At 29.9% G+C, this 27,032-nt stretch overlaps 1 protein-coding gene across 3 annotated transcripts in view; it reads right to left on the bottom strand.

The window, feature by feature from the left end:
• raw (NDT-like domain-containing protein raw) overlaps nucleotides 1-27,032 on the bottom strand; it is a 149,652-nt gene that overhangs the window by 61,803 nt on the left and 60,817 nt on the right. The window contains exon 1 of one of the 3 annotated variants that reach the window (XM_087161009.1): nucleotides 4,324-4,521. The exons of the other annotated variants lie outside the window; for them this stretch is intronic. Within the exon in view, the coding sequence (XP_087017135.1) occupies nucleotides 4,324-4,410 (87 nt within the window). The 5' untranslated portion in view covers nucleotides 4,411-4,521. Of the gene's footprint in view, nucleotides 1-4,323; nucleotides 4,522-27,032 lie in introns of those variants that run through there. 3 annotated transcript variants of the gene reach the window in all.

The following is a 27,032-nucleotide window of genomic DNA, read 5'->3' as shown; positions in this document are numbered from 1 at the left end:
CACATACACACCTCTCCGAGATTTTATATCTCTACAGAGAAATTTATATCTGTGGCAACGCATACAAGAAGAAAAAATAATTAACACATTTGTTGCATTTTTTAAAGCAATGGAGTAAATTATATTACGAATTGTAAAAATTAGTAATCATATTTTTCCCCGACAGAATAATTTTAGAAAATAAAAACAGTATGTAAAAAGAAAAAACGAACGTGTATACCTAAGGAAGGATATATAAAAATTAAATCAAGCAAAAGAAAAAAAAATTTAGTTCTAACAAACAAAAGAGAACAGAATGTTTCACTTCCATTTCAGAAGTAATCCTTTTAGCAGAAAAACCGCAAACCACTTAACCCTGCGGTAAAGCTTTACTGCTTAACATAAGGCATCTGTACGAAGGTATTTCCTGCCAATAGACTATTCTAGTCATAAATCCACTTTTACAGGGTTTAACGATTTAATAAGAATACGGGGAAATTCGAATTAATTAGGAGATTTAAACAGAATTCTCTTTTTACAATGATTATGGTTAAATTTTTTGTGAATGTCAATAAATCAATTTTTAAAAAAAGTTTTAACAAAATCAAATGCAAATGTAATCTCACTATTTTATCAAGAATAAATTAAACAATTATATCTCGAAACCCAACGTCTAATATATTGGACAATCCGTTTCTTTCGCTTATTTGTACGCCTTTAACAAGAGATTGCCAATGTAAAAACATAATTGGATTTACCTACGTTAGTCGAAGTTTTTAATTAGAGCGAAATTTTAAATTTGAAAGGTAAAGTGAATTCAAGTAACCTTTTGGACACTTTTAAGACACATAAATATCTTGTTTAGTCTGACTGATTCTAGTTCGTGACCAAAACGTGAAGAAATTCTATAAAAAAATTTCTACAATATGCAAATCATAAAATTTCATTTTTTATTTATGAATTAGGAATTGAAAAATATTATATTTATAAAATTTCATTTATGTTATTAATGAATTTAATTTCCTCCCAGGATAATATTTCAAATCAAAATTCGAATTCTCTAAAATTTTAAAGTTTGGTTCTCAGGAAGTTAAAAAATGTCACATTCTTGATAAAAATAGGATCATATTAACAATTTTTTTAAAGTGCTATAAGTTTGAACGTTTTTTTTTTAATTTCACACATTTTTTGTTAGTTTATTTGAATATAAGCTAAATTTTACTATTCCTAATTCACAAAAAAAGATAATAAAAAGGGGGGGGAATTATAAACAACAAGACATTAACAGCTTTCAAGATTTAAAGTTATTCTGGACAAAATTTTATTCAATCCGCATAATTTAATAATTAAATTTCCTCAATTTCCAAGCATGATTATAAAATGATAGAAATGATTTTAATATGAGATATTACAAAGTCGTTATAAAATAAGTTCGCCTACGTATGACCTTCTTGAGAGCATACCATTTAAGTGAACAGAATAAAGTTTTGTACATATTTATTATAATATATGCGTACAGGATTGATGTTATAAACGTTAGCACAGCTCACGGTTTCAGTTAAAGTGACAAAATTTCCAAATTTTCAAATGGCAGCACACCTCTTTTTCTTCTTGATCGAAGCATAATGATTGCAGTAAAATTAAAATGGAGTTAGAACTATATTTTTATCATAAAAAATTGTGACCCTAGCCAATCACAGTCATTTTTTCATGACTACGGAAGGAACTGAAATAAAAACCTTTAAAGCACTTATAAGTCCTCCCTGGGGCACGTTTACTAAAACTAACCAATGAGAATGCATAGAAAAAAAATTTAATAGAAAAATCTTCGCTTCAAAATACAATTTTTTTTAAAAAACTATTTCCTTATTTCCTTTATCTCTGCCTAATATCGCAAATACTTGTGCTAAAAATATCGTTCTAGGTTTTTTTACTGCAAAGATTACGCTACGATAAAATAAAATAAAAAGTGAGTGTTGCCATTTAAAAATTTCGAAATTTCGCACTGTAACTGCAACGGTGACAGCTGCGCAATCGTTCATAACATCATTCTTGAGCACAGATATTATAATACTTATGCATAAAAATTTATACCGTTCACAATAACAGTATGCTCTTCAGAAAGTCATACGCCAGAAAAGTTACTTCATAATCACTCTGTATATAAATTGTATAGCATAACATTCAAATTTTAGCATTTAAGATTTCAAATCAGTAAAAATTTGACAACCATAGCCTATATTTCTTATATAAAATATTCTAAGACGTACCACTCGCTTCAAAATGTTTAAATAAAAGTTTGCTAAGATATCCGTTTTTAATTAAATTTACTTTACATTTTAATTACTACTTAAACTAGTTTATGTATTTTTAACAAAATATAACAGAGCAGCAGTTTATTTAAAAAAAGGAGTTTTAAATACTCTTTAAAGCTTTATAAAGTTCTTGAAATAAATAGATATGTTGAATAATTTTGAATAAAATCAATTTAATAGAATTACTTAAAACATACAATTTGAATCCTTCTACAATTTTATAAGTAATTATATTAATTATGTAGATTAGATCGTAAATCTCATTCATTGCTTTTAAAATAAATGCTTTAACCTAGTCTCAAAAACAAAATGTAGAAAAAAAATTTTATAATACATATATGGTATTATCAAGAGACACTTTTCACAATTCACTTACGAAAACTTATTACGATTAATTTTTACTGAAATTTTATTACTAACAATTAATTGCTTTTCAACGTTAAAAAGTTAATATGAAAATTAATGATCCTTATAAAATTACTCTGCATTCAACACTGAGCTATTTCAGAATTGATGTGCAATTCATACAATAAAATTATGATCGCGCGTTCAACAGACGAATGAAAATGAATTTGAAATTATAAACTCATAAGGAAAGAATTATATATATATATATATATATATATATATATATATATATATATATATATATATATATATATATATATATATATATATATATATATATATATATATATATATATATATATAATGAGCAATAAATGGGAGAGAACATAAAAAGTGTAGATGTTTAATCGTCTTTTAGGCATAGAAATAGGTTGGGGTTAAATTTTCATAACTTCTTAGACTAGAGCAGTGATTGGAGGATAAATCTGAAGCAACATTATGTTATTCTCACGAGAAAATATATTTTTTACAAAAATAGTTAGATGATAATATGCATCTTGCTATTACTTAATCTATTTTATGACAGAAACTGTAGGAAAAATTTCATCACGCGATATCATGTAATACGGCAATTCTTCTACAAAATTTCTTAAAAAAAACATTTACTAACGTTTACAAAATGCAAACACAAACAGTATTTCGATTCATTGAAAAAGAAAATAAAATGAAAAAAGAAAAAAAAAACATTTTTTATTTAAAAAAATACATATTTAGAATAACTTTGTAAGTAGAGTAAAAAAAGAACAAAATGGTTTTTAAATACGCTGAGTAATTAATGTAGATGATATATTAGATTTTAAAATCAAATGTACTTTTTTTTCGACACATTTATAATAATGATCACAACACAATTTATAATAATGAGTATATATATCAAGGCGATATCTGAATATAAAATAAGGTCACAAAAGTTTAATCAAGAGAGCAGTCGAAAAATTGAGTTTTTTAAAGTTGATTTCATCTTTTTGTACAATTTCCTAAATCCCCGAAACTATTAAAGCAAATCCAACAAACTTTTGCACACATTGATTCGTTTCTCCGAAGAAACATAATACAATTTACATAATCCTACAATATTATTCATACAAAATATAACTTTTTAAAAATAATGCTTTTTACATATTTAACAATAATTTTAAAAAAATCAAACTATAAGGTAAAAATTTATTTCAAAATAAATGTTTTAAACAAGCCTAAAAAACAAAATGTTGAGAAAAAAATTTTAATTTTTGAATTTACAACAATTTTATGACAGACAATTAAATATTTTCACTAAATAAGAGCAACGTATATTGCAAAATTTAAAAATTTGGACCAACTCGGTGAAAAAAATCTTTATAAGAGTTAAAAATACATAAATGTGTAATACACAAAATTCTTTTCACACATAATATTTAAAATTACATTTTACATATATTGTTAAACAAAATAAGAGTAAATTAACCTAAACTACTTTTATGTAAAAAATAATAATAAAAAATTTATGAATTCAATGGTCATTTAATTATAAATGTATAGATTATTTCATACTTTAAAATAACATACGTACTTACTATAACTTAAAATACAATCCTACATCAAACTTAAATATTATATATTTATTTGAAAAGTAAATACTTACATTTAAAATCACCACTGGATTTATGATGTGCATATGAACGTCGAGATAGTTAATTTTTATTATAAAATTAATAGCTAATAATGCCATAATAAATAATGATCCTATAATAACTTCCACAATAACTAATAATTCCCACAACTATGTACTTCTCACTTAAGTTTTCACACCATTCCACATAAACTAGGACAGCTTATCCACGCTTTTTTGTTCTGAAAGGATTATGAATTTATTACAAACTAGGGCATCCGCTCAAACAACGGTAAACCTATTGATAGTAATCGATGATTGAGAGCACGTACTTGAACATCCGTATTGAACCAGGACAAGATAATGAAAATATCTTTTAATTTAAGTGAAATAGCTACGGTTTGAAATACATTTAAAGAAGGAAACTGTTACAGTTCCAGGCGAAATCCAGTTAATAGAAAACAGAGGTAGCCATTATATATCGGATTTCGTACCACGTGTTATGCCGGCTAAAATGCCATACATATAGTCATATTTGATTGATTAGTTTTACAGTCCTTGTGTGAGAATATCAAACTTAATAATTTCCGCATTGCGGGAAGCAAATGGTATTCTTTGCAGCGGAACTTGAAATAGTGATAAGGGCCCAGCAAACAAGGTAGGCAATAGCAGGCTCATTACTCAAGAAAATTATTATTATGACACTAACAAAATAGAATACATATCCGTTAATATACCCAAAATCAGTTGATGCTATATTCTAATCAGTGTTGCTCGCATGCAAACATTTCATTCCACGTCTTTTAATAACCTTTATTAAAATATAAGTCTTGCAAATTACCAGTCATTCTAAATGTATTTCAAATTTTTGAGCTAAGCTTAATGTAACATATAAACTCATAATAAGTTATAACAAAATAAAAATGACCGTGAAGCAAAATACATTACAAAGACGTGCCAAATTACTGTCTAATGACAGCTACGCAATAGCCTTTTGTAAACTGTTAGAATTTTCATTATGAAAGTACGGTAAAATCGTTCATCCGGTTCAACCGTTCATACGGTAAAACGAAAGTACGGTTCATCCGATTAACCATAAAATTTATGGTTATAAACATTTCTTTACCGTTACGGTTTTGAATCCGTTTACAAATGGTACAGTTAAAAAAACCGTGAATACAAAACCATACCGTTTTGTAGCCATTTACAACTAGCAAAATTTCTAAATCATAAAAATGTAATTTAACCAGACATGGGGAGCTCTGTGGTGCTGCGTCATTTATGCATGACTAATAGTTCGTATTCTAATAAACCAGGGTCACCCATTAAAGAGTGCAGGACCCTGGAAATTCTTTATATGTTAAAATGTTGTTGAAATGGAAGAAATATTGTGGTATAGATGCTGGGGTTCGAACCCCTGTATATTTCATGAGAGGATATTTCACGTCAGCACTGTGGTCGGTGCAAGCCGGATGCGGATTCGTATCGACCAGCAATCGCTGGGATTCGAACCCGGGTCACCTCATTGGAAGGCGAACGCTCTATCCCCTGAGTCACAATTAAGCCGGATAAAAACAGAAAACTATCCTATTTACTTAAACTGCTAAAATTGTTTAAAAGCAGAAACTTCCACAGAATATAATTAATTGAATTACGTTTGACTGTAATTATTACAGTCGAGCTCGTTTATAACGAGCTCGGATTTAACGAGAACTCGGATTTACCGAGGGAAACGAGAATATTTGGTTGGATCAATGTTAAGTCTATGGAACAGAAGTCGCTTTTAACAAGCAAGACCCGGTTTTAGCGAGCAATATTTTTCTGTCTTGCAATCTTTTTTTCAAAATGATAAGAAATGCGCGCGAAATAAAAAAAAAACCGCGAACTGAAACTTCAAAGTAAGCTAACAAACTACTATTTTAAATATGTAGATTAATGAAAAATAAATGTTTTGGTAAGAATCTTTTCCTTTATTTTTCTTTCCGTTTATTGCTTCTTTCCTTTAAGACTGTAGCGCAACTAGAAATTTTTTGATAGTTGTCATTAAATTAAGAAAATTATTTAATTAAATTAATTAAAGTAAGTGAGTATTAGTTAAATTTTATGTAAACTCAATAATTTGACCTCCCCCCCCTCTTCTGGTTGCACGCCTCCCTTAAGGACCCGTTTATTACGAGCACTCGGATTTAACGAGTACATGTTACGGTCCCTTTGTGCTCGTTATAAACGAGTTCGACTGTACCGCTTAAATAAAATTTTTAGTTCCTTGAAAATTACATATTTTTGTGATTGTGGCTACTCACAACCTCTAAGTGTGTTTATTGAAAGAATTCTTTTTTTCTTTCTTTTGCCTGATATCGTAACGTAAATCATCGCTTCATCATCTAATTAATCAGCATATTTTAAGTTTAACCCATGAACCGTTAAGATTGCATAATAGCATTTTAAAATCCTATCATTTGATTAAGAGTGCTCCTTTCTTTTCTTTTGGTTGATTTTACACCGTTTTACGATAGATCGCTAATAGTAATTAAATAGTTTCAAAACGAATTTCATAGAGAATTTAAACACACGCGGGTGATAAAACACGAAAGAAAATATATTTTTTTTACTCGAAACGAAGTACTTTTAATAAACATTTGACATATGAATAATATAATAATATATTCATGCGTCAAATAATACATCATAAATATGAATTTTAAGTACTTATTGCGTATTTTATAAAATAATTTAAGCATGGGGAATTGCAGTGCATTGAGTGGGATTTTTGCAGTAAAGAAATAATAAATAAATAATACAAAAATTATATTGCACTGCTAAATTTAAATTGTTTGCAACTTTTCCATTTATAATTAAAATTAAATATACTTGAATTAAAATGTATTCATAACGTTTGTTATATTAGTAATTTAAAATTTTAATAGCAATAGATTTTAAATTTATTTTAGATAACTACAAGAATTAATTTAAAAATTTACATATATCACTAATTTAAAAATAGAGTTTTGATTGAAGTTGAATTTGAAGAGAGTTGAATTTTAAAAAAACATCTAAAAATTGTAGAATATTTAAAAAACAAAAACTTTAAACAGATCGATAGTTGAGGTTTACTTCATAATTGAAATGTAATACTAAAATTTAAATACTCAAGCAAGAAAAAATAAATAATTAAAAAATCTATTCTGAAAAGGATTTTTTTTTTTTGAAATTTTCCCAATTTTAGGGAATTTTCTAAAATTTACAATAATTAGGAGAACTTTTGATTAATTCAGGAGAAACAGTCTGGTCTACTAGAATAGCGGTTTTTAGACAACGGAATATACTTAAATGATCTGTTTCGTTCCGCAAAACACTAGCCTTTTATATTTAAAAAAATTTCATTTACAAATGCAAATATGATAACAAAAAAAAGACTACTAATTATTCCGAAATTATGAACTATTATGATTATGAAAATTATGAAAATTATGAAATTATGAAAATTATGAACTATGAAATATTTTAAATTATAAATTTGTTTTTATTGCATGCATATGCTGAAAATTATATAAATCAGCTGACTAACGTTTTTTAAAAAAAGAACTGCAATAAACGATGAGAATAGAAAGTAATTCTTTAATCTTGAAGAGAAATGTATATGGATTTCTTCATAAATGCACATTTATTTAGAATTTGTTTTTTATTTTGTTTTTATTTAAATTGACAATACATAAATAATTTCATATTAACAACCAAAACACTAAATAAATTATGGATTACTGATTCGGAGCCTTAGGGATACGCTGAACAATTTTTAAGATCAGCTGTGTATAGTGGCGTAATTTTGGTGAAGGTTTGGGGGACAAAACCAATTTTGAAATTATACATTACTTAATAAATAAGGTATTGTACAGTTACTAGGATGTAAATATAAAGATTTTTTGCATTATTCATATTTTGTAATTTTAACATTTTTTATATATATATATATATATATATATATATATATATATATATATATATATATATATATATATATATATATATATATATATATATATATATATATAGGAGATAACCTCCTCAAAGCATACATTAAAACTACGCCACTGGTTGTGTACTAGAACGTCATTTTCCCTCCCTAGGAAATTAAAACAACAAATTATAAGCTTGATTTCCACTTGGCCGATTTATTCAACCACTCCCTTCTTAATTTACGTCAAACAACTAAATTCAAAATGCTATAGTGCAATATATTTCTTCATTTATGGTATGGCAAATCAAACTAAAAGACTTTGTGCGTCAGTCTGACGTAAAACACTCCATGCTAATATCTTTCCTTCCCAACTTCTCCTACAAGCTTTCTTCATCTTCAATCCACAAATAATTGTGGAAGATTCTTCAGTGGCAGCTTGGACATTCCCAATAACACCCACAACTGGACGAAAGTCACCTTGGATGGGCTTTTTAAGCCTGACCACAGAAGGACAGATGAAACTAAAAATGTAAGGGTGGAATGGGAGAAATAGATAGAGAATTCAAAGAGTAGGTGAAAGACCTCAGGGTCAAGGTAGCTTATGTCAAAAAATTTGATTTCTTTCCCTGTTATGCGATTAGGTTTCCAGTTTCAGCGATGAAGTAGTAGCCATCAAAACATCGTGACTGACTTTAAAGCTCAGTTACAGGCAATTACGTTTGATCATAGGCTTTTATATAAAACAATTAACTATTTTCATTCCTGATGGTTTATGTGTTTTCGATATCTGTTTATGTTAAGGAAGGCATAATTGATGAACAATAAATTGTAAGAAAAAAATAGTTCCGTTCTTGCCAAAATTAAATAATTTTAATTCTATTTAATTAAAATGTTTATTTTTCAATGCTTTTTGAGTCAAGTCAATAAAAGTTAAATAATTTTTTTATATTTTAAATTTACTAAAAATAATTAAAATTTAAAAAAAATTGAAATGAAAATTAATTTTACTATGCATCGTAAAAAGGAGTGCAAAAAATTTTGAAATATCCTACAATTATAATTCAGTATTTTCTGAAAAAGATACTAAAAGTGTTCGGTTTTAACTATTGGCAAGTATCGAACATTAGACTAACGTAAAATTGAACACTAGTCTGCGAACTGCTAGGTTCGAATCCCACTCTGCGCATGGATGTTTCTTTTTCTCTCTTTGTGTTCTATGTCCTTTCTCCTTTGTGTGTGAATGTGTGAGTGTGACCCGCCCTATAAACGGGTTTGTGGTTGTGTGACGTGGGCGTCCCTGCTCCACCGCCGTGGCTTCGCCACAGGTGCCCACTGGTTACGAGAAGGGTAGCAGTTCTGGCACTTTCTGAGGCTAATGGACAATAGTTCCAAGTGTCGGCCATTAAATAAAAAAAAATTAAAAATAACTATTACCTAATCATTGCCATTTATATATATATATTTAAGATCTTTGTGAGAAAGGAAATTTAAAAAAATTATTGCATTACGGAAGGCAAACTAATATTTAAGTGATGTAAAATGAAAATTGTTAACAAAATCTGTAGATATCGATAGATAAATCGATATCGATAGAGAGAAAAGCAGAATGAAAAACATCGAACTAATTTGTTTGACTAATGAAATTTGAGAGTTATTTCTAATAATTGCTCGTCACTTTTTTCACGACAACCAAACAGGTTTTAAAGTCTTCAATCCAGACGTTTAGCAAATTCAAATGACTGCCCTATTTCATCTCATTTATAACGATTCTAAAAATTTATGTTAAGAACAGTCATTACGGAACACCCTGTATATGAATGACATATTTAGAATCTATCAGTAAATAAGTCTCGGGAGAAAAAAAATTTTACTTTAAAGTTTAAGAAAAATATTTTTTTCTCCAAAACTTTAACTCTAAGTTGTTACGCACACAGAAATGCGCTCGTGTAACAATACGCCATGAAATATCAAAAATATTTAGAGAAACGCTATTATTCAAATTTTTCAAATAGAAAATAACGACTAATAAGGAATTATCAACTTGTTCGCAATAACCTTAGTTACGCGATTTCACTCGTAATAAACCTCTCATAGTTAATGAATTTAAAATAAAATAAAGCATGATAACTGAAGAAAATGAAGAAGAGATAAATAAATAAATATTCAAAATTGAAAGATAAATGTATTAAATAGTTTTTTAAAACTTAAGAAAATCTATCTTTAAATTGATTACTAATATCTTTAAATTGCATTGCTTTAAATGAGATAATATCTCAAAATTCATAGTTCATCTTATCTACATTAAACAGAATGATTGCACGCAATACAAATATATTTAAATTTTCTCTAATATGACAACAAAAAAAAAGGTGCTAATCTATATCATCATTAAATTGGTAAAATTTTTCTTTTCGTCCACGCGTTGATAGATAAGACATGCTGAGTTTTAATGACGCAAAAATTAATTCAAGGTAAGGTTTAAAAACACAGAACACTGGTGTAAAACGCTCCAGGTCTCATGGTCAAAGACTGAAGAAGGGCAAGTTCAAGTCCTAAGGGTTTCAAGCCGGATTATGGAATCAATAAAGGGTTTCGTATTAGAGAGACTTCTACAGCATTCATATTATTTGACTTTCTCAAGTTCTGTAGCTTACCAAGATTGTTCGGTAATAATTGCTCTGCAAAGAATATACATACGAGAAAGTGTTTAATCTCCCTATTAATTAAATGAAACACAAAGCTTACACGAATCTAGCTCTAACGCCATTTTAAGCATTAACTCTATGAGGCAGAATTTTTATTAAACAGATTTTTCATACTTTTTTTTAGTATTTTGCATTAATCTAGATCAAAATATGTTAAAATATATTAACAGTTAGAATTTTAATAATAAGAGACTCTAACCCATGATCCGTCTACCACTGAGGATATTTTACGTCAGCACTGTGGTAGGTGAGAGTCGGGTAGAGGAAATCGTATCGATCAGCCATCGCTGGGATTCGAACCCGGTTCACCTCATTTAAAGGCGAACGCTCTATTCCCTGAACCACCGCGGCTCTACTTATGCCACTTGCTAATATCAGCAATGTGCTTGAATTCCAGTGAATTTTTAATGCAGAAGATGTATTTCGTGTTTGTCAGTGGTGTCATTCATGGCCAAGAATATGACTTTGGTCATACAAAACAGCCCGTTTTACAAGGAGGACCCATTCATTCATCCACAGATCTTAATTTTGACCTGAGCCAGAGATCGATCAATCTCCAATTCAGCATCCCCAGAGGTATTATGGGAACTTGTAAAGCTTTGACCCCGCGAGATTTAGCGTGCACCAATCACCATTTAATACACAGAGATTCTTCGGTCGGCAGGATTCGAATTTCTAAACATCCTACCAACCAGGCTATTCCGGTCTCAATTAATAGGTATTCAAAAGCATTAGAAAAACTAAAAGAACGGAGACGATTTATTCATATTTTTTAAAAAATAATAATTACGGAAACAAATTTCTGCGATGCGCAATAACGTGATGGACGCGGAATGATTTATTTGTTTCATAACTCTTGAAAAAAAGCCATAATAAAACATGAAACGCATTATAAAAGAATAAGGCTTCAGTTATCAATGAGAGTTAAATCTGGTACATTGACTCCTTAAAATCTAAAACACACTTACAGAGTTAAACAGCAACAGTCGGCTGATCAACAAACGTGTTGTCGACAACTAAGAATTTTTTCCACGAAAAATGAGCAAAACTGAGAGTGAACTTCACAAAATTGAAGAAAAAAAAGAGATTATACAATACCCACTCTATAAATAAATTGCAGGAAACACCGAAAAAGATGACGGTCCAAAAACGTTCAACGTCTTCCCAAAAATAAAAATTTCACTAACAAGAGGAAGGGGGGGGGGGAGAAAGAGTGCAGAGATGAACCTACAGAGAGTCTAAATATAAAAAGAAAACAATCATCAAAATCTTGGGTCTAAAAGTGAATACGCTGAGTCGCTTAGACCTTGGTAATAGAGGCAGACATTAAGAATAACGGGATGATGAAGTTTTGAAGTAAAACTGGGTTCGGAACTCTAAATTGGAAGAACTTAATTGTGAACAACTTCCGGAATTATGAAATAAGCTTATGAAGTTAAAAAAATAAAAATCAAGGCGTAGTTAAATTGGCACTTCTCTCTGGAAAGATAAAGTTTTTTTTAATCGCAAAGGTAAAAATATTTTTAGAACTGAAACTGAAATAATTATATTGCATCCATGAACGACTATAATACTTAAGGAGGATCCACTGTGACATAACCACCTCTCATATCTTCAAGAAAAGGATTTGAGCATCAAGACATGCTGGAATAGCCACTATCATTATCTACTCCTAGGCAAAAGCTACGAGTTACACTACTAGTCTCAGATAGCCATAAAAACTTTACTGAAATTTATTAATGGTGAAAATAAATTATAAGCTTTTTTTCAACAAAGCTTTCATAATTCAAATAAGAAAAAAAAAACTTCATGCACTTACATTTTTAAGTAAAAGTTATTTATTTGTTACAAGTGCTTAAAAAAAAAATTATTAAAAAAAATATGCAATTAATCAGAAGTTGCATTGAAGTATCAAACATTTTGTCCAAAAGTGTTAAGTCACGTCAAAAATTTTGTCCAAAAGTGTTAATTCACGTAAAAATTTTGTCCAAAAGTGTTAATTCACGTAAAAAATTAAGGAATTATTTTTTCTGAAATATTTAGAAAATTTATGAAATTTTACAATCAAAAGATATTTTGGAAGTAATAATATTTGCAACAAGGAGGTTGAAGTTTTTCTATCCTAATGTTTTTTGTTATTGTCAAAATTTTTTAAGCTAAAAAAGTTTCTCTAAAATTTGAATTTTGAATGCGAAATTTTGTCATGTCACATGCAAGTATTATGAAATGCGAAACATTGCATAGTCGTAAAAAAATCACTCGTTCATGACTTGTTATGTTGCTTAAAATATAGTTTGTTCTCTTTTATCTTTATAAACCTTCACTAAATGTTAGAAAAGTAGAAAATAAATTTCATATTTTAAAAATTGGTTTATTTCTGTCCTTCGTATAATGCTATTTAAGCATTTGAAGAAATGTTCATTTTATATAAATTCATTGCCAGTTGATTATAGAATAGTACATCCAACAAGCTGTGTTCGAATCATATTCAAAATTCGATAATTTGCTCTTTTAACTTGAATTTTTTCTACCAAAACACCTAAGTATTTTTATGTAAAAGAAGAAGAAAAACTACGCTAAATTTAGTTTTTAAATTGAAAAAAAAAAATCATTCCAACACTCCAAGTTACAAGCAGAGTTGTTTTCCATTAAAATAGAAATTAGTCACAGAGTTCGCAGATTTTACTTCCATGAATATTTAAAACAGACGGTAAATATTCTTATATATTCTGCAAGAAGTTATTTAAATACCCTTAAAATATTACGTATTTTAAAATCTAAAATGGATATACAAGTGATTCAAAATTGCTACCATGATCAGTTATTTTAAAGAAGTGCCGTAAAATGTCACACAGCTAATATCTGTGCTTAATTAATGGGCAAAAATTTAAGTAAAATTATCATTTCATTAAATATTAAGTAAGTAGTTCCATTTTAAATTTAGTGAAATATGGATTAACTGAATGTTTCAGTTCATTAATTAAGTACCAGCAAAATATTACAATAGTGTTAGTTAAAAAAAAGGTTTAAAACTGTGGCAGCTTATTTGTGGCTTACACCGGGCTCGATAATATGTAGCCAAAATGTCATTCTGGGAGGTAGCAGGTTCAAATCTGGTTGCCGGCAAAATGCGGCCCAATTATTCGGCTCGCTTCCCAGTCACTGTTGGTTTCTTCCGACTTTTGGTAAGGGCCAAAAGCGGGCTTTTAAGCCGCAGTATGCTTAAATAGGGTAGGGTATGGCGGCTGCCCATTCGGCCCTCCTGTTGGCGAATGTTTTGGTCGCCCGGGCATGTTTTCACTGTTTTAAGTAACGGCAACCAGATGAAGACCGCCTGTTTTGACTGTTGGCAACCATAACTTTCACTTGAGCCGTGATGGCTCAGGGGATAAGACGTTCACCTTCCAATGAGGTGAACCGGGTTCGAACTGACGTAAGCCACTGACGTAAAATATCCTCAGAGGTAGATGGATCATAGGTTAGAGTCCTCTTGCCGTCAGGCTAACCGTGGGAGGTCCTCGTGGTCTTCCCTTCCATGTAATGCAAATGCGAGTTAGTTCCATAAAAAAGTCCTCCAAGAAAGTAAAATTTCACCCAATACTTGATACAGGAATTCCCTTGTCTTCTAGATTGGGTTCAAAATGACAAGGTTACGGAGTTGAACATTAGTAATTTGTAAACTCAAAAATTGGGTCGGCTGTTCAACGACGGTTATAAAATAAAATAAGTTTCCCTGATTCGGCCCAGAAGATTTGTTTTTACTGGGTATCATTTTAAATTGACAGATGAAATCCTTTAAAAAAAAACACATAAGTTCTTAAACCTTAAAAAAAACTACATAAAACCTTATTCTCGCTAGCACTGTGAAAAAAAGATATCCCTTCTATAACTGGGCGACAAACCGGTATACCATGAAATATCGATATTTTGAAACAGTAAAAACGATATTTTAAGATAGTATCACTGCGATATATTGTGAACAATAAATCTGACCATAAATATCGAATGTGTGAAAATTATCAAATATGATATCATAAGTCTTATAGATATAAATAACAATTGACATCATAAAGGTTGGTACATTTCATTTGGATAACGAAAATACTGACCAATAGATAATAACAATTTTGACAAATTATTTAAATTGAAAAAAATATCATGATACATCGTTAAATATTGCTCTTTTTCTGATGATATATCGCGACATTAAAATTTCAATATCGCTTAACATTAATCTCTTTATAACTCACGAATTAAATTTCAATTTTGATTTTATACTTTACCGAATGTTACCCTTAGGATTCGAAATCCTAAAAACTTTTTCACTGAGAATATTATCAAGTTCGAGCACACCAATTTGGAAACGATGCAAGTCCTCATTGGAAACAAAATATTGCCACATATTGCAGGTTCCAACAAAATATTGCCAAAAACTTCACTGAAAAACTTACCTAAATAGAAAAAAAATACACATTAGACTAAACATAAGTGTCGTAACATAAGTACAGTGCCCGCCGTTTATTAAAATCACTTTCGTTTTATGCTCTTTTGATTTTATTAAGCGGCTGATTTTATTAAGAGGCGATTCAACATTTGGAAAAAAAAAAATAATTTTGTATTCTAAATGCACACACTTTAAAAGCTGAAATAATGACAACATTAATGTTTTATTTTAACTAATTTAATTATTTTAATAAAGTAAAACCCTACATAAGATTAAATTTACAAAATTTTTGCAAATAACCGATCAATGGTTGCTTGAGTTTCAGTATTTAAAATTAACTTTTCAACATCATTTGAGAGTTTTTTATAGTTTTCGATATTTCCTCCTCTTTGTTCTTGTAGTCCGTGGATCGAGATTCAGACAGAAAGTAAAAGTTTATTAACAAAAAGCAAACAAACACATACAAATTTAAAAAGAACGCCATCTGGCGGTATTAAAAGAAAAAGACTTCGTAGCTATCCTTCCCAGGGAATGACAACAATCTCCCCCTGCGAGAAGGATTTTACTTTTTAACACATATAACAATATACATAAAAAATATTAATTCTCTTAACATAAATTTCAAATTAAACTTATTTTTTCCAAAGAAAAAATTAACTTCTCAAAAGTTACAGCTTTAGTTAAAAAATCAGAAATATTATCATTAGTATTCTTATAAACAGTTTTCAATATTTTATCTTCAATCATATCTCTCACAAAATGAAATTTAAGGTTTACATGCCTGGTTTTGTTAGAAGATTTACCATTATTCAACCAGTCAATAGCTGCTTGGCTATCAGAAAACATAGTAACAGGAGCATCAATAAATTTTTTACAGTTCAGTTCATTTAACATATTTATTATCCAAGTAAGTTCTCGAGCTGTGTCAGCTGCAGCAAATAATTCAGCTTCACATGTTGATAGTCCAACACATCTTTGCTTTCTACTTTTCCATGTTATGAGAGAATTACCTATCATAATTACACAACCTGAAAAAGATTTTCCTCCTTCTGCATTGCCCCAACTTGCATCCGCACTACAGTTTAAAAAACCAAATTCTCTACTATAAAACAAAACTCTATCTTTTGAACCGTTCAAATATTTCAAAACTCTCTTGGCCAAAACATAATGCCTTTTTTCAGGACGTTTATTAAATTGTGATAAATAACTAGTTACAAAAGCAATATCTGGTCGGGTTCTATTTGCTAAATATAAAAGTTCACCGACGATTTCCTGATAATCAGTCTGATCTACTAAATCATCAGTAGGGTTAAAACATCTATCTTCACCTTTAGATATGGGAATATTTGTTTTCTTGCAATTTTCCAAACCATATTTTTTCATTAAAGATTCAATGTAATGCGTTTGAGATAAACCAATTCCGTTTTCTTTTTGTGAAATCTCAATGCCTAAAAATTTTGAATCATTAGTTGTTTCTTTTAATTCAAATGTTTGATTAAGTTTTGAAATAATTTCCTTGTATAATTTTGAATTATTAGAAAATATTGCCAAATCATCTACGTATACACAAATTGCGAAAAAATCCTTATCATTAATTTTAGTAAATACGCAATTGTCAGATGCAAGTTGAGTGAGACCAATCTTTTTAAGTTCATTTTTTAACTTTATATGCCAATTTCTACCAGATTGAGGTAGACCATAAATACTTTTATTTAATTTACACACTTTATTTTTACCATATTTATCTTCAAAACCTGGAGGTATTTCCATGTATACAGTTTCATCAATATCACCATATAAATAAGCAGTTTTAATATCAAAAAATTTAACAAATAAATCCAATTTTGCTGCTAAAGCAATCAATAACCTGAATGATTCAATATTTACCACAGGTGAATATGATTCAGAATAATCAACATTTTTAATTTGATTAAATCCAGCTGCAACAAGTCGCGCTTTGTAAATTTTGTTATTATTGTCATTTTTAATTGTATACACCCATTTACTTTTTATTATTTTTTCCTTCTTAGGCCTCTCAATTAATTCAAAAACCTTATGCTTCTCCATCGAAAGAAGTTCGTTTTCCATTGCGGTTTTCCACTCGGTATATTTATTACTATTTATCGCCTGGTCATAATTTTGAGGAATAGATGATCCTTTCAAGGCTAAGTTCGCGTTAGCGGATATTTTATTTTTAATTCTTTCAGAACGTCTTAATGCAGGAGTATTTTGATTATTTTCATTTTGTGAATCAGCACTTTCTTGAGAAGATTTATGAGAAAAAGAATGTTCACTGCTTGATTCATTTGGAGGGGAGTTTTGGGTTTCAGTTTCGATCTGTGGTAGAGTTATATTAAACTGGGTCAAATCCTCAATGTTCCATATGCTACATTCATTTTTGTTTGTTAGAAATTTACTTCCACTTAATGATTCGTTAAATTTAACAGATCGCTCTTCAATTACAATATTTTTATCAACATCATATATTCTGTAAGCGCGCCTTTCTTTAGAATAACCGACGAAAATCCCACGTTTTCCCGGAACATCAAATTTATTTCGGAATTGTTTAGGTATATGAAAATAAACGACGCATCCAAATACTTTTAAGTAGTTAAGTTTAGGTTCTTTTCCTGACCATATTTCAATCGGAAGATTCTGTTTATTTTTACGTGGTGTTAGATTAGAAATGTGAGTGCTAAAATTTATCGCTTCAGCCCAGAATTTTAATGGTAATTCACTTTCATATAATAATGTTCTAGCCCTTTCTACTAATACTCTTATGGCTCGTTCAGCACGCCCATTTGACGAAGGATTATACGGTACTGTTTTTTCATGTATGATCCCGTATTTTTCTAGAAAACTATCAATCTCGTTATTGACAAATTCTAGACCATTATCTGTTCTGAATCTTTTGATTTTCTTATTCATTAAATTTTCATATCTTTCTTTAAACATACAAAACATTTCAAATACATCATTTTTATGCTTTAAAAAATAAGAAAAGTACATCCCAGAAAAATCATCCACTAGTACTAAAAAATATTTTGAATTTCCTAATGAATCACAATTTATAGGGCCTGCAAGGTCAGCATGAATTAACTCTAATACAGAATTACTTTGTGCAATATTAACTGATGGATGACTCTTATGAGTTACTTTACCTATATCACAAGATTCACAATGATAATTTTCAAAATCTTTAAAATTTATGCCTATAACATTTTGCATTTTAACCATGTATTGCGGATTTAAATGACATAGTCTTTTATGCCAAATATTATAAGTATCCAAATTACTTACTTCATTACATTCTAACTCAGAATTTTTTACATCATTATAATCAAAAAATTTAGGTGAAATGTTATTACACGGTTCCATTAAAATTTCGAAACGATTGTTTACTTTTACAGCTTTTAAAACACTGCGATTGTCATTACTTAAAACCAAAATATCATTACCTTTAGATTCTATTTTATAACCTTTATCAATTAATTTAGATACTGAAATTAAATTGTTTCGTAAATCTGGAACATATATTACATCGTATATTGTTAGATTTTTACTGCAATTATCAACTGTTGTTGTAGCTTTTACAATACCGATTCCTTTTGAAATTAAATTTGACTTCTTACCTGCTAATTGTATTATTCCATTTACATGATTAATGTTTTCAAAAAAGTTTAAATCTTTTACCATGTGTGAAGTAGCACCAGAATCCAAAATAAAAACAGTTTTGTTTTTATCAGTAGCACTAGAATTTATTTGGTTTTGTTCTTGTTCAGCGGTAAGTGCGAAATTTTCACTAGAATGTTTATCTTGATTTTCAAATGCACAATGAACGTTATTGTTTTTGATTTTGTTCATGCCCGATTTATAGTTCGAAAATGTTCTTTTTTCTTGAGATGTTTGGTTTTGATTTCCCTCGTTCTTGTTTCGGAAATAGCAGTCTTTAGCTAGGTGATTCGTTTTATGGCAGATGAAACATTTCTTCCTGCTTCTATTTTCATTTTTATGTTTTACTCCGAATGCTTCTGTTCGTCTGGGAATATCATTTCTTAATTTTGATAAGATGTTTTCTTCTTCCCGCAGTATTTCTAAAATTTCCTCCATTTGTTTTTCGCGTTGGGTTTTCAAGATCTCTCTTATTTTTGCAAATTTTCCTCTTAATCCTCTAACAGTATAATAAACAAGTTCTCGTTCAGAAATTTGCAGTCCAAGTGATGAACATTTCGTTTTAAGTCCTCGTGATCTTGCAATATAGTCTGACACATTTTCATTTTCTTTCATTTCAAGATTTTTTATTTCGTTACTTGCATCGATTTTTCGATCTTCGGTTTTACCAGTAAATGTGCTTTGAATTTTTTCCCATAGAATTTTTGCATTAGTTTCGTTTGCGAACTGAAGACTTTGGTCATCAGAAAGCGATAGTTGTATGTATGCAACTGCATCATCATTGTTTAATGTCCATTGTTCCCGCAACTTTGGCTCAACGGGGGCTTCTTCAGTTAGCACATTAGCAATTTTCTTAAGTGTCAACAAAGCCTTGACTTTAATACTCCACTGGTAAAAATTCTCACTGTTCAGCAGTGGGATACTCGGCAGATCCCTGTTCATTTTGATTTTGGAATCTAAACGATGTAAATCACGGCGAAACTAAGTGAAACATTTTACTGCGTCATAATTTTCAAAACCACAGCCGTGCTGCCAACTGTAGTCCGTGGATCGAAACCACGCTCTGCTACCAACTGTAGTCCGTGGATCGAGATTCAGACAGAAAGTAAAAGTTTATTAACAAAAAGCAAACAAACACATACAAATTTAAAAAGAACGCCATCTGGCGGTATTAAAAGAAAAAGACTTCGTAGCTATCCTTCCCAGGGAATGACAACAGTTCTAAAGCTTGCCGCACTACATTAAGTGCTTTTCTGACTTCCATTGAAGATGGCACTGATGAGTTCATTTCATCTTCTGAGTCTGATTCCTCCATTTCTTGATTGAAAATAACTTTGTAATTTTTGATGTTTGTAACAATTTCAAAATCAGATTTTTCTCCTGATGTTTGCAGTTTATCGTCAATAGCTACGGAACATGCGCACAGTTTTTGGAAATCCATTCATGTTCTCTGTTAAGATAGATAACAAAAGAAACTTCTCTCCCTTCTATGGTTCATTCAATAAAAAGTAAGATAAGAATTCGACCCCCTGTTGAGTGAGATAGGTTTCTCCAAACTTCATTCAAGTCAAGGAATTGACATTGATTTCTATGAACTTGCCGCTTACCATCCACATTTTTCCTTAACTCTTACACTATGTATATCGCAGGAAAATGCTAGCCACGCCAGCTTCACAGGCTTGTGAGTAACTGTTGCTTCCTCAAAAAAATCTTTAAACTTCGAAAAATAAAATTTTATTAATAAGAACAAAAGAAGATGAAATACTGCACGTTTGATTTATTATGTAGTCAAAATTTTGATTTTAAAAAGCGGCGGCATTGATTTTATTAAAGGATGCTTTTAACATGCATTAATATTGTAACGATTTGGTTCTTGCCGATTTGATTTTATAAAGCGGCTGATTTTATTATCCAGTGATTTTATTAGCGGCGGGCACTATTCTTTTATCATATACCATTTCACTAACATATAAACTTAATCACGTTTCAGAAGGGGGAAAAAACGATTTGTATAAATATAAAACATATGAAAAGTCTTATCACTCGTTAGCGAAGAAGGACATACAGTTCTGGAAATTAATATGAATCATATGAATACACGATATAATAAATATATAAAAACTGATTCTAGAAAAAATTACGATGATTTATAAATCAAAACGAATAATTTACCGCTACACGTTTATAAAAATCGTATATTTATTTTCCATAGGATGTATTATTATCATTTTTAATTGCTTTAATATTTTGAAATCTTTATTTAATAGTAATACAAACTTATCAGTACTGACGCCGTGAGTTTACAACATTATTTCAATTAAGGTAGAACCGCCCTTCCTCTTGAATAGTACAGTGTAATTCAGAGTTTATCAGCTAGAAAACAGAGCTAATAGAGAACTAATAGAGGTGCACGAAGGTTTGAAAACAGAACTAATATAGGTACCCGGTTTTAGTCCATTACACGGACAACCCTACTCTCCTATATATATTTTTTATGTGTTGGCCATTGCTATGCGAGCATAGGGGTCGGTGATCAGCAGCAAAAATATTAATGAGAGTCATATCATTTATTAATTCTTAAGATAAAAGATTTTTAGTGCTTGAAAAAAATAATACACCTTTCATTTCCTCTCACTCTCTCTCTCTCTTCGTTTCATTTTCCTTTCTTTGTTTTTCATCCTTTTTATGGTCAAAATAAATTTTTGACTATCTAAAATTTTGCACCCTACAATTATTTAGTTTTGACCCCTTCGAAAAAATTGAAATTCCCTCTCGAAAAAGGAGGTAATACTAGGAAGTAGTTATTTAAAATATACACCAATTTACAATAAACCGCATTTAGTAAAATTATTAAAACCAATAAATATCAATAAATTAGAATAAGGAAATAAAATCGTCACGCTATTAATGCCGTAGTACTGACGACATACGTTTTACGTCAAATGATATCACCTATCAGCGTAATCAATCTGATATATTTTTCAAAAAGATAATCATCGAAAAAGTGTTGTATCATTCAATGGAATCCATTCTTTCTAAGAGAAAAATTATTTTAAATTGATTATAAAACATAAAATTATTTAGGTTTTATAGTCTAATTTCATACAATTTAAATCCCGGCTCTAATAGCATTTTTTGAGTAGAATAAATAATATTAAAAACCAGTATTTATAAATAAAGAATATTTTATCTACGACTAATGCATTCAAGAGATTATTACAGCAACAGATAATCTTTGTATACAACCTAAAAGCAAAAATAGCTAAGTTATAATATTGTACTTTTTTCATTAATTTATCGACATAGTAAAAGATTTTTAAACGTGATCCAAGGTACAAATTGGTGCTATATCTTGAATCATCACATGTTGTAATTTGAACCATTGAATGGTATTCTTTGAATAACACTCATTCCGAGATATTTTCTTTTAACATGTTGGTTGGTTGAATTTGGACATTCATGCAATTAAAATTTATTTTTCAAAATTATCTGCATAAATGAAAATAAACCAAATGAATCATAAACGTAATACCAAAAAACCTTTTTTGTAAATTATTTAATAAAAATATAAGCTTACTAAGAACATAAAAATGCACGTTTTGCTATTGTCTACAGGTAAATGTACTTGTTTTAACTGAAACTGCTGTACATACCACGGGCCGGTGCAAGGTACAACACTGGCACTGTTCCAAGATACAACAAGCATACAATTTTTTTTATTTTGTTAGGCCTTATAAAAAAAATAATTTTTTTTCAGAAGAAATTGATAAGTCATATTAAAGATAATGACATCTTGTAACGTATTTACCTTACTTTTTATATTTTTAAACGTAAAAACTATACGGTTTTATTTTCCACTTATATTATTTGGAGAAAAATATATTCAGATATGTACTTTTTTTTCCAATGCCCACCTGCGTTGACACTCAATTCAGCCAACGTTGCTCCCATAGTTAAGACAGATAGTAAAGAGAATGAAAGAGCATCCATGTTTTGTCCGGGATTCGAACCCAGAATCTTTCTGATGCAAGGCCAGTTCCGTGACAGTCCGGTCGGCTTATTCAGATACTAAACAAATAACAAAAGGCACATACTTGGAGATTCTGAAATAGTCACCGATATAGCAGATAGTACCTTTTATTACAAACATCAACTATATTAAAGTTAATTTCTACCACATTGTGATGGAAACACACTGATCCCCTCTCCCTTACAAGACAAACAAAACTGAAAAGTTTGTTTAAATCTTACATTGTATAAAACGAATACTGTTAAAAATTCCTGGTATAAAATTAGATATTCTTTGAAGGTAATTCATAATTTTTATAAGTATAATTTTCTAGCACGTCATTACAAATTTAAAATTTAAGGAGTGTACCAAATTATTATAACAATTTGGTAATAAGTACTGTAATTATTTTGTGGTTCTTAGAGAAAACTTTTGATAAATGGTTTCTGGTTCACAAATGACATAAACATAGCATTTATTTAATTCTATGCCTACTAGCACCACGGCACCCGCTCAGCTTTTTGCATGTGTACATCGCTGTTCAATTTTCAGTGAACTCTAAGAATTTAACTTAAAAAAATAAATTGTGTCCACTGTCCACCAGTCTTCTAAAGTGTGCTCTTAAGTTCAAAAAGGATATGTGTATCCTAGACAAACATATTAATTTTAGTTAAAATTTATATAAGTTAATCGGATTTTGTTATTTATTCATTTATTTTTTTAAGTATTCAACTCTTAAGACATTTAAGCAGTAGAATCATTTCAAATCAAATAGTTTAAAAAAAAAAAAAATTTTAAATCATAAACAAAGAAATGATAAAACTATTCAGAAGGGAGAGGTGAACTATTTCGATTATTTTGGAAATTTTATTTGCACATGATACAGGCAATTTTGTGAAATTCAAAATTCTCTTTTGGCATGTCATTACATGACTAATTATAAAATCCCCACAATGACGATAAACTTCTAAAATTGCATTCACACCACAAACCGCACTTTTATTAACACCAAAGGTTTTTTTAAGTACGCTATTTGAAAATAAAGCTTATTTTAATTTATTTATTTTTAATTAAACATTGAAAACAGACATTGAAAGTTTTAGCGACAGTAACAGCGTGTATCAGGTTTTCGAGACGCATTTTAACGTGATGTGAACGAAATTTAGATTACTCATTTTATGTTGCGTGATTGTTGCAGATTTTTTAATAATGGCTAAAAATATCTTAAGTGTTAAAAAAAGTTTAAAAATAAATATCCAAATAAAATGATCCCAACAGGATACATTTTATTAATGGTTTTGTATATTTTTTATAGATATGGAAGATATTGCTTAATCACAGCCTTAATGTATATTTTTAGAATCCTAAGGCAAATAAAAGTATGCAAATAAAGCATCGGAAATTCATTGAAAGGAAAAACAAAAAATGCAATCTTAACAAATCACTACTGAGAAAGGCGGGAGTTAAAGGTCTGTTTGATTACCTTATGAATGAAAGAGAGAAGAATTGATAATAGGCAATAAGAATAAGCATAATATAAGAATATGAATAAGCAATTAAGAAAAGTATCTTCAAGGTACCACCAGGCGATCAAACTGATCCTGACTTTGAGTGATCGTGAGAGCTGTATTAAGTTCACGGTCGTGGTTACTCCTGCTTTGCCATTAGCAGTAGAGTATATACAGGCCGACGTTATGTGTGATCGAGATTGAGTAAAAACAGCGTGATGAGGACACTGTCACAGATATCAAGTCAAGCCTGCAGGTCACCAAAGTGGGGAGAATGTTATCAAAATGTACCTCAAGATGGAATCGAATTAACATGCCTTATATACTAGTGAATGGGAATTGAATAATTGTAGTGGTAGACACGCTACAGATATAAAATGTGGTATAACTTTCATTGAAATATGCTTAAATTACACTCATCAAGACACAAAAAACTTGCGTGCTTGAAAAATAATACTTTATTTAAGAATTAAAATGGTGCCGACATGCATCATTGTATCATTTAACTATTACAACTGATGGTCCAGAATAGCCAGAATAGCTGGTACAACTGATGGTCCAGAATAGCAAGTGCTATCAGGCGCCGTAGGCAAGGGGTTCAGTTATAAAAACTAGCGTAGTTTGAAAATTTCTCAGCAGAAAGTGTTTACTTTATTTGAATTAATAATAATATAGATGTCTTGACAACTTAATAAAATATCTTAAAAAAATAGCAGAAAAATAAAATCAATGAAAAATATAAGTCAAAGTGTTAATAATAAAAAAAAAATATCTATGAAAATGGTGCGTTTTTACACCTTTCGCCGTATATGGATGAACTTCAAATCAAAATAAAATTATTTCTCTTGTTTACATTATAGTATTTTGTTTTAACCGAATAAACATAAATTATGAACACTTGTGTTTTATACTGCTTTCATTTTTTGAGAAACAGAATCGTCTTTTTAAGAGGACGCTCGGCATAAATGCGCGAACTTTGCCTTTTCACCGATTCTCACCAAAAATGGCAATAAGTTCGGAAAAATCATATGTAAATTAAACGAATTTTTATAAGTCATGCGGCTAGCTGCCCCATAGGTACCGCGGAACCGCGGGGGGGGGGTGCAAAGGGTGCTTTAGCCCCCTCACTTTTTATAAATGAAGGGATACAGCCCCTTCTAAGATTATAATTTTTCACTCAATATTTCTGTAGTTAAATTTACTATTAAAAAAATAGATAATTTTTTTGTGTCTGAATTCTAACAAAATGCGTCTATTTCAAGCAAGCTAAAGTCTTTTCACGATGAAAACCAAATCCTTCCTTACTCATCCCCCCCCCCCCGCAGAGGAAATATACGTACATATTACTCACCGAGGGGAAAATAACTTATTTTAAATATCACTGCAAACAAAATTTAAAGAAAAATAAAAACAGTGAAGCAGAATAAATAAAAAAAAATACCGTTAAATGAGACTAAATATAATATATATTCAGATAATTCCGGCCCGGTTATTATATAGAGAGATCCCCCCTCCTCTTTAGATACTTCCTAGATCACTGCTGCCACAGCATATAAAAATTCTTATAATTTACTACGAAAATAATAAATCTATTCAAGCTTCGTTTCTTGCATTGATGGTCAAAAGGTCAACAATCGACCTCCAGAGCTTACAACTGGTAATTCAATTGGAAAAAATTGAGTTGTATAGCAATAATCCTAAATAACTACAAACATTCAATGACCAACATTATTTACGTGATTGGTGAAATAACAGCAGATGTGGAAAAGTGGTTAAAAATTGGAGGAACAAATTTAAATTTATATTTTAAAAAATCCAGGAAGCCATTTTCTTAAGATCATTTTTCATAGAAATGCCATAAATTAATAACTTAGAGCTGTGGTGGCTCAGGGGATAGAACGCTTGCCTCCCAATGAGAAGACTCGGGTTCGAATCCCAGTGATGGCTGATTGATACGCATACCGCAACCGCCTCGCACCGACCACAGTGATGTCATACAAAATCCTCAATGGTAGATAAATCAAGGGTTACAGTCCCCTTGCCGTCAGGTTAACAGAGGGTGGTTTTCGTGATTTTCCTCTCCGTACATTACAAATGTAGTTTTTGTTTCACTAAAAAAAAGTACTCTACAAAAGCTCCTTTCTCCCAAAATTTGGTCCAGGAGTTACATTGTGTTCTTGATTGGGTTCAAAATCACAAGCCTACGGCAGTCTAAACTCAAAATTGGACCGGATGTTCAACAACGGTTTTACAATAAAAATTTATTAATAGAAAACAAATCACATTGATATTATACACTGTTTTGTTTTTATCGTAAATTTCAAAAATAATTTGATCATCTTTTATTACAATATTTATCCTGTATTGCGCATCATTTTCTTTAACATTCAAATTTTATCCCCACTCTAATTTATCTCCTATATGCGTTAGTTACAGAACCTTCTTA

This window comes from Parasteatoda tepidariorum, chromosome 1, assembly GCF_982258835.1.
Source record: "Parasteatoda tepidariorum strain Cologne lab strain chromosome 1, Ptep-v5.0, whole genome shotgun sequence".
NCBI lineage: Eukaryota > Metazoa > Arthropoda > Arachnida > Araneae > Theridiidae > Parasteatoda > Parasteatoda tepidariorum.
The sequence above is the reverse complement of the archived record's forward strand: the minus strand, read 5'-3'. Positions and strand labels throughout refer to the sequence as shown.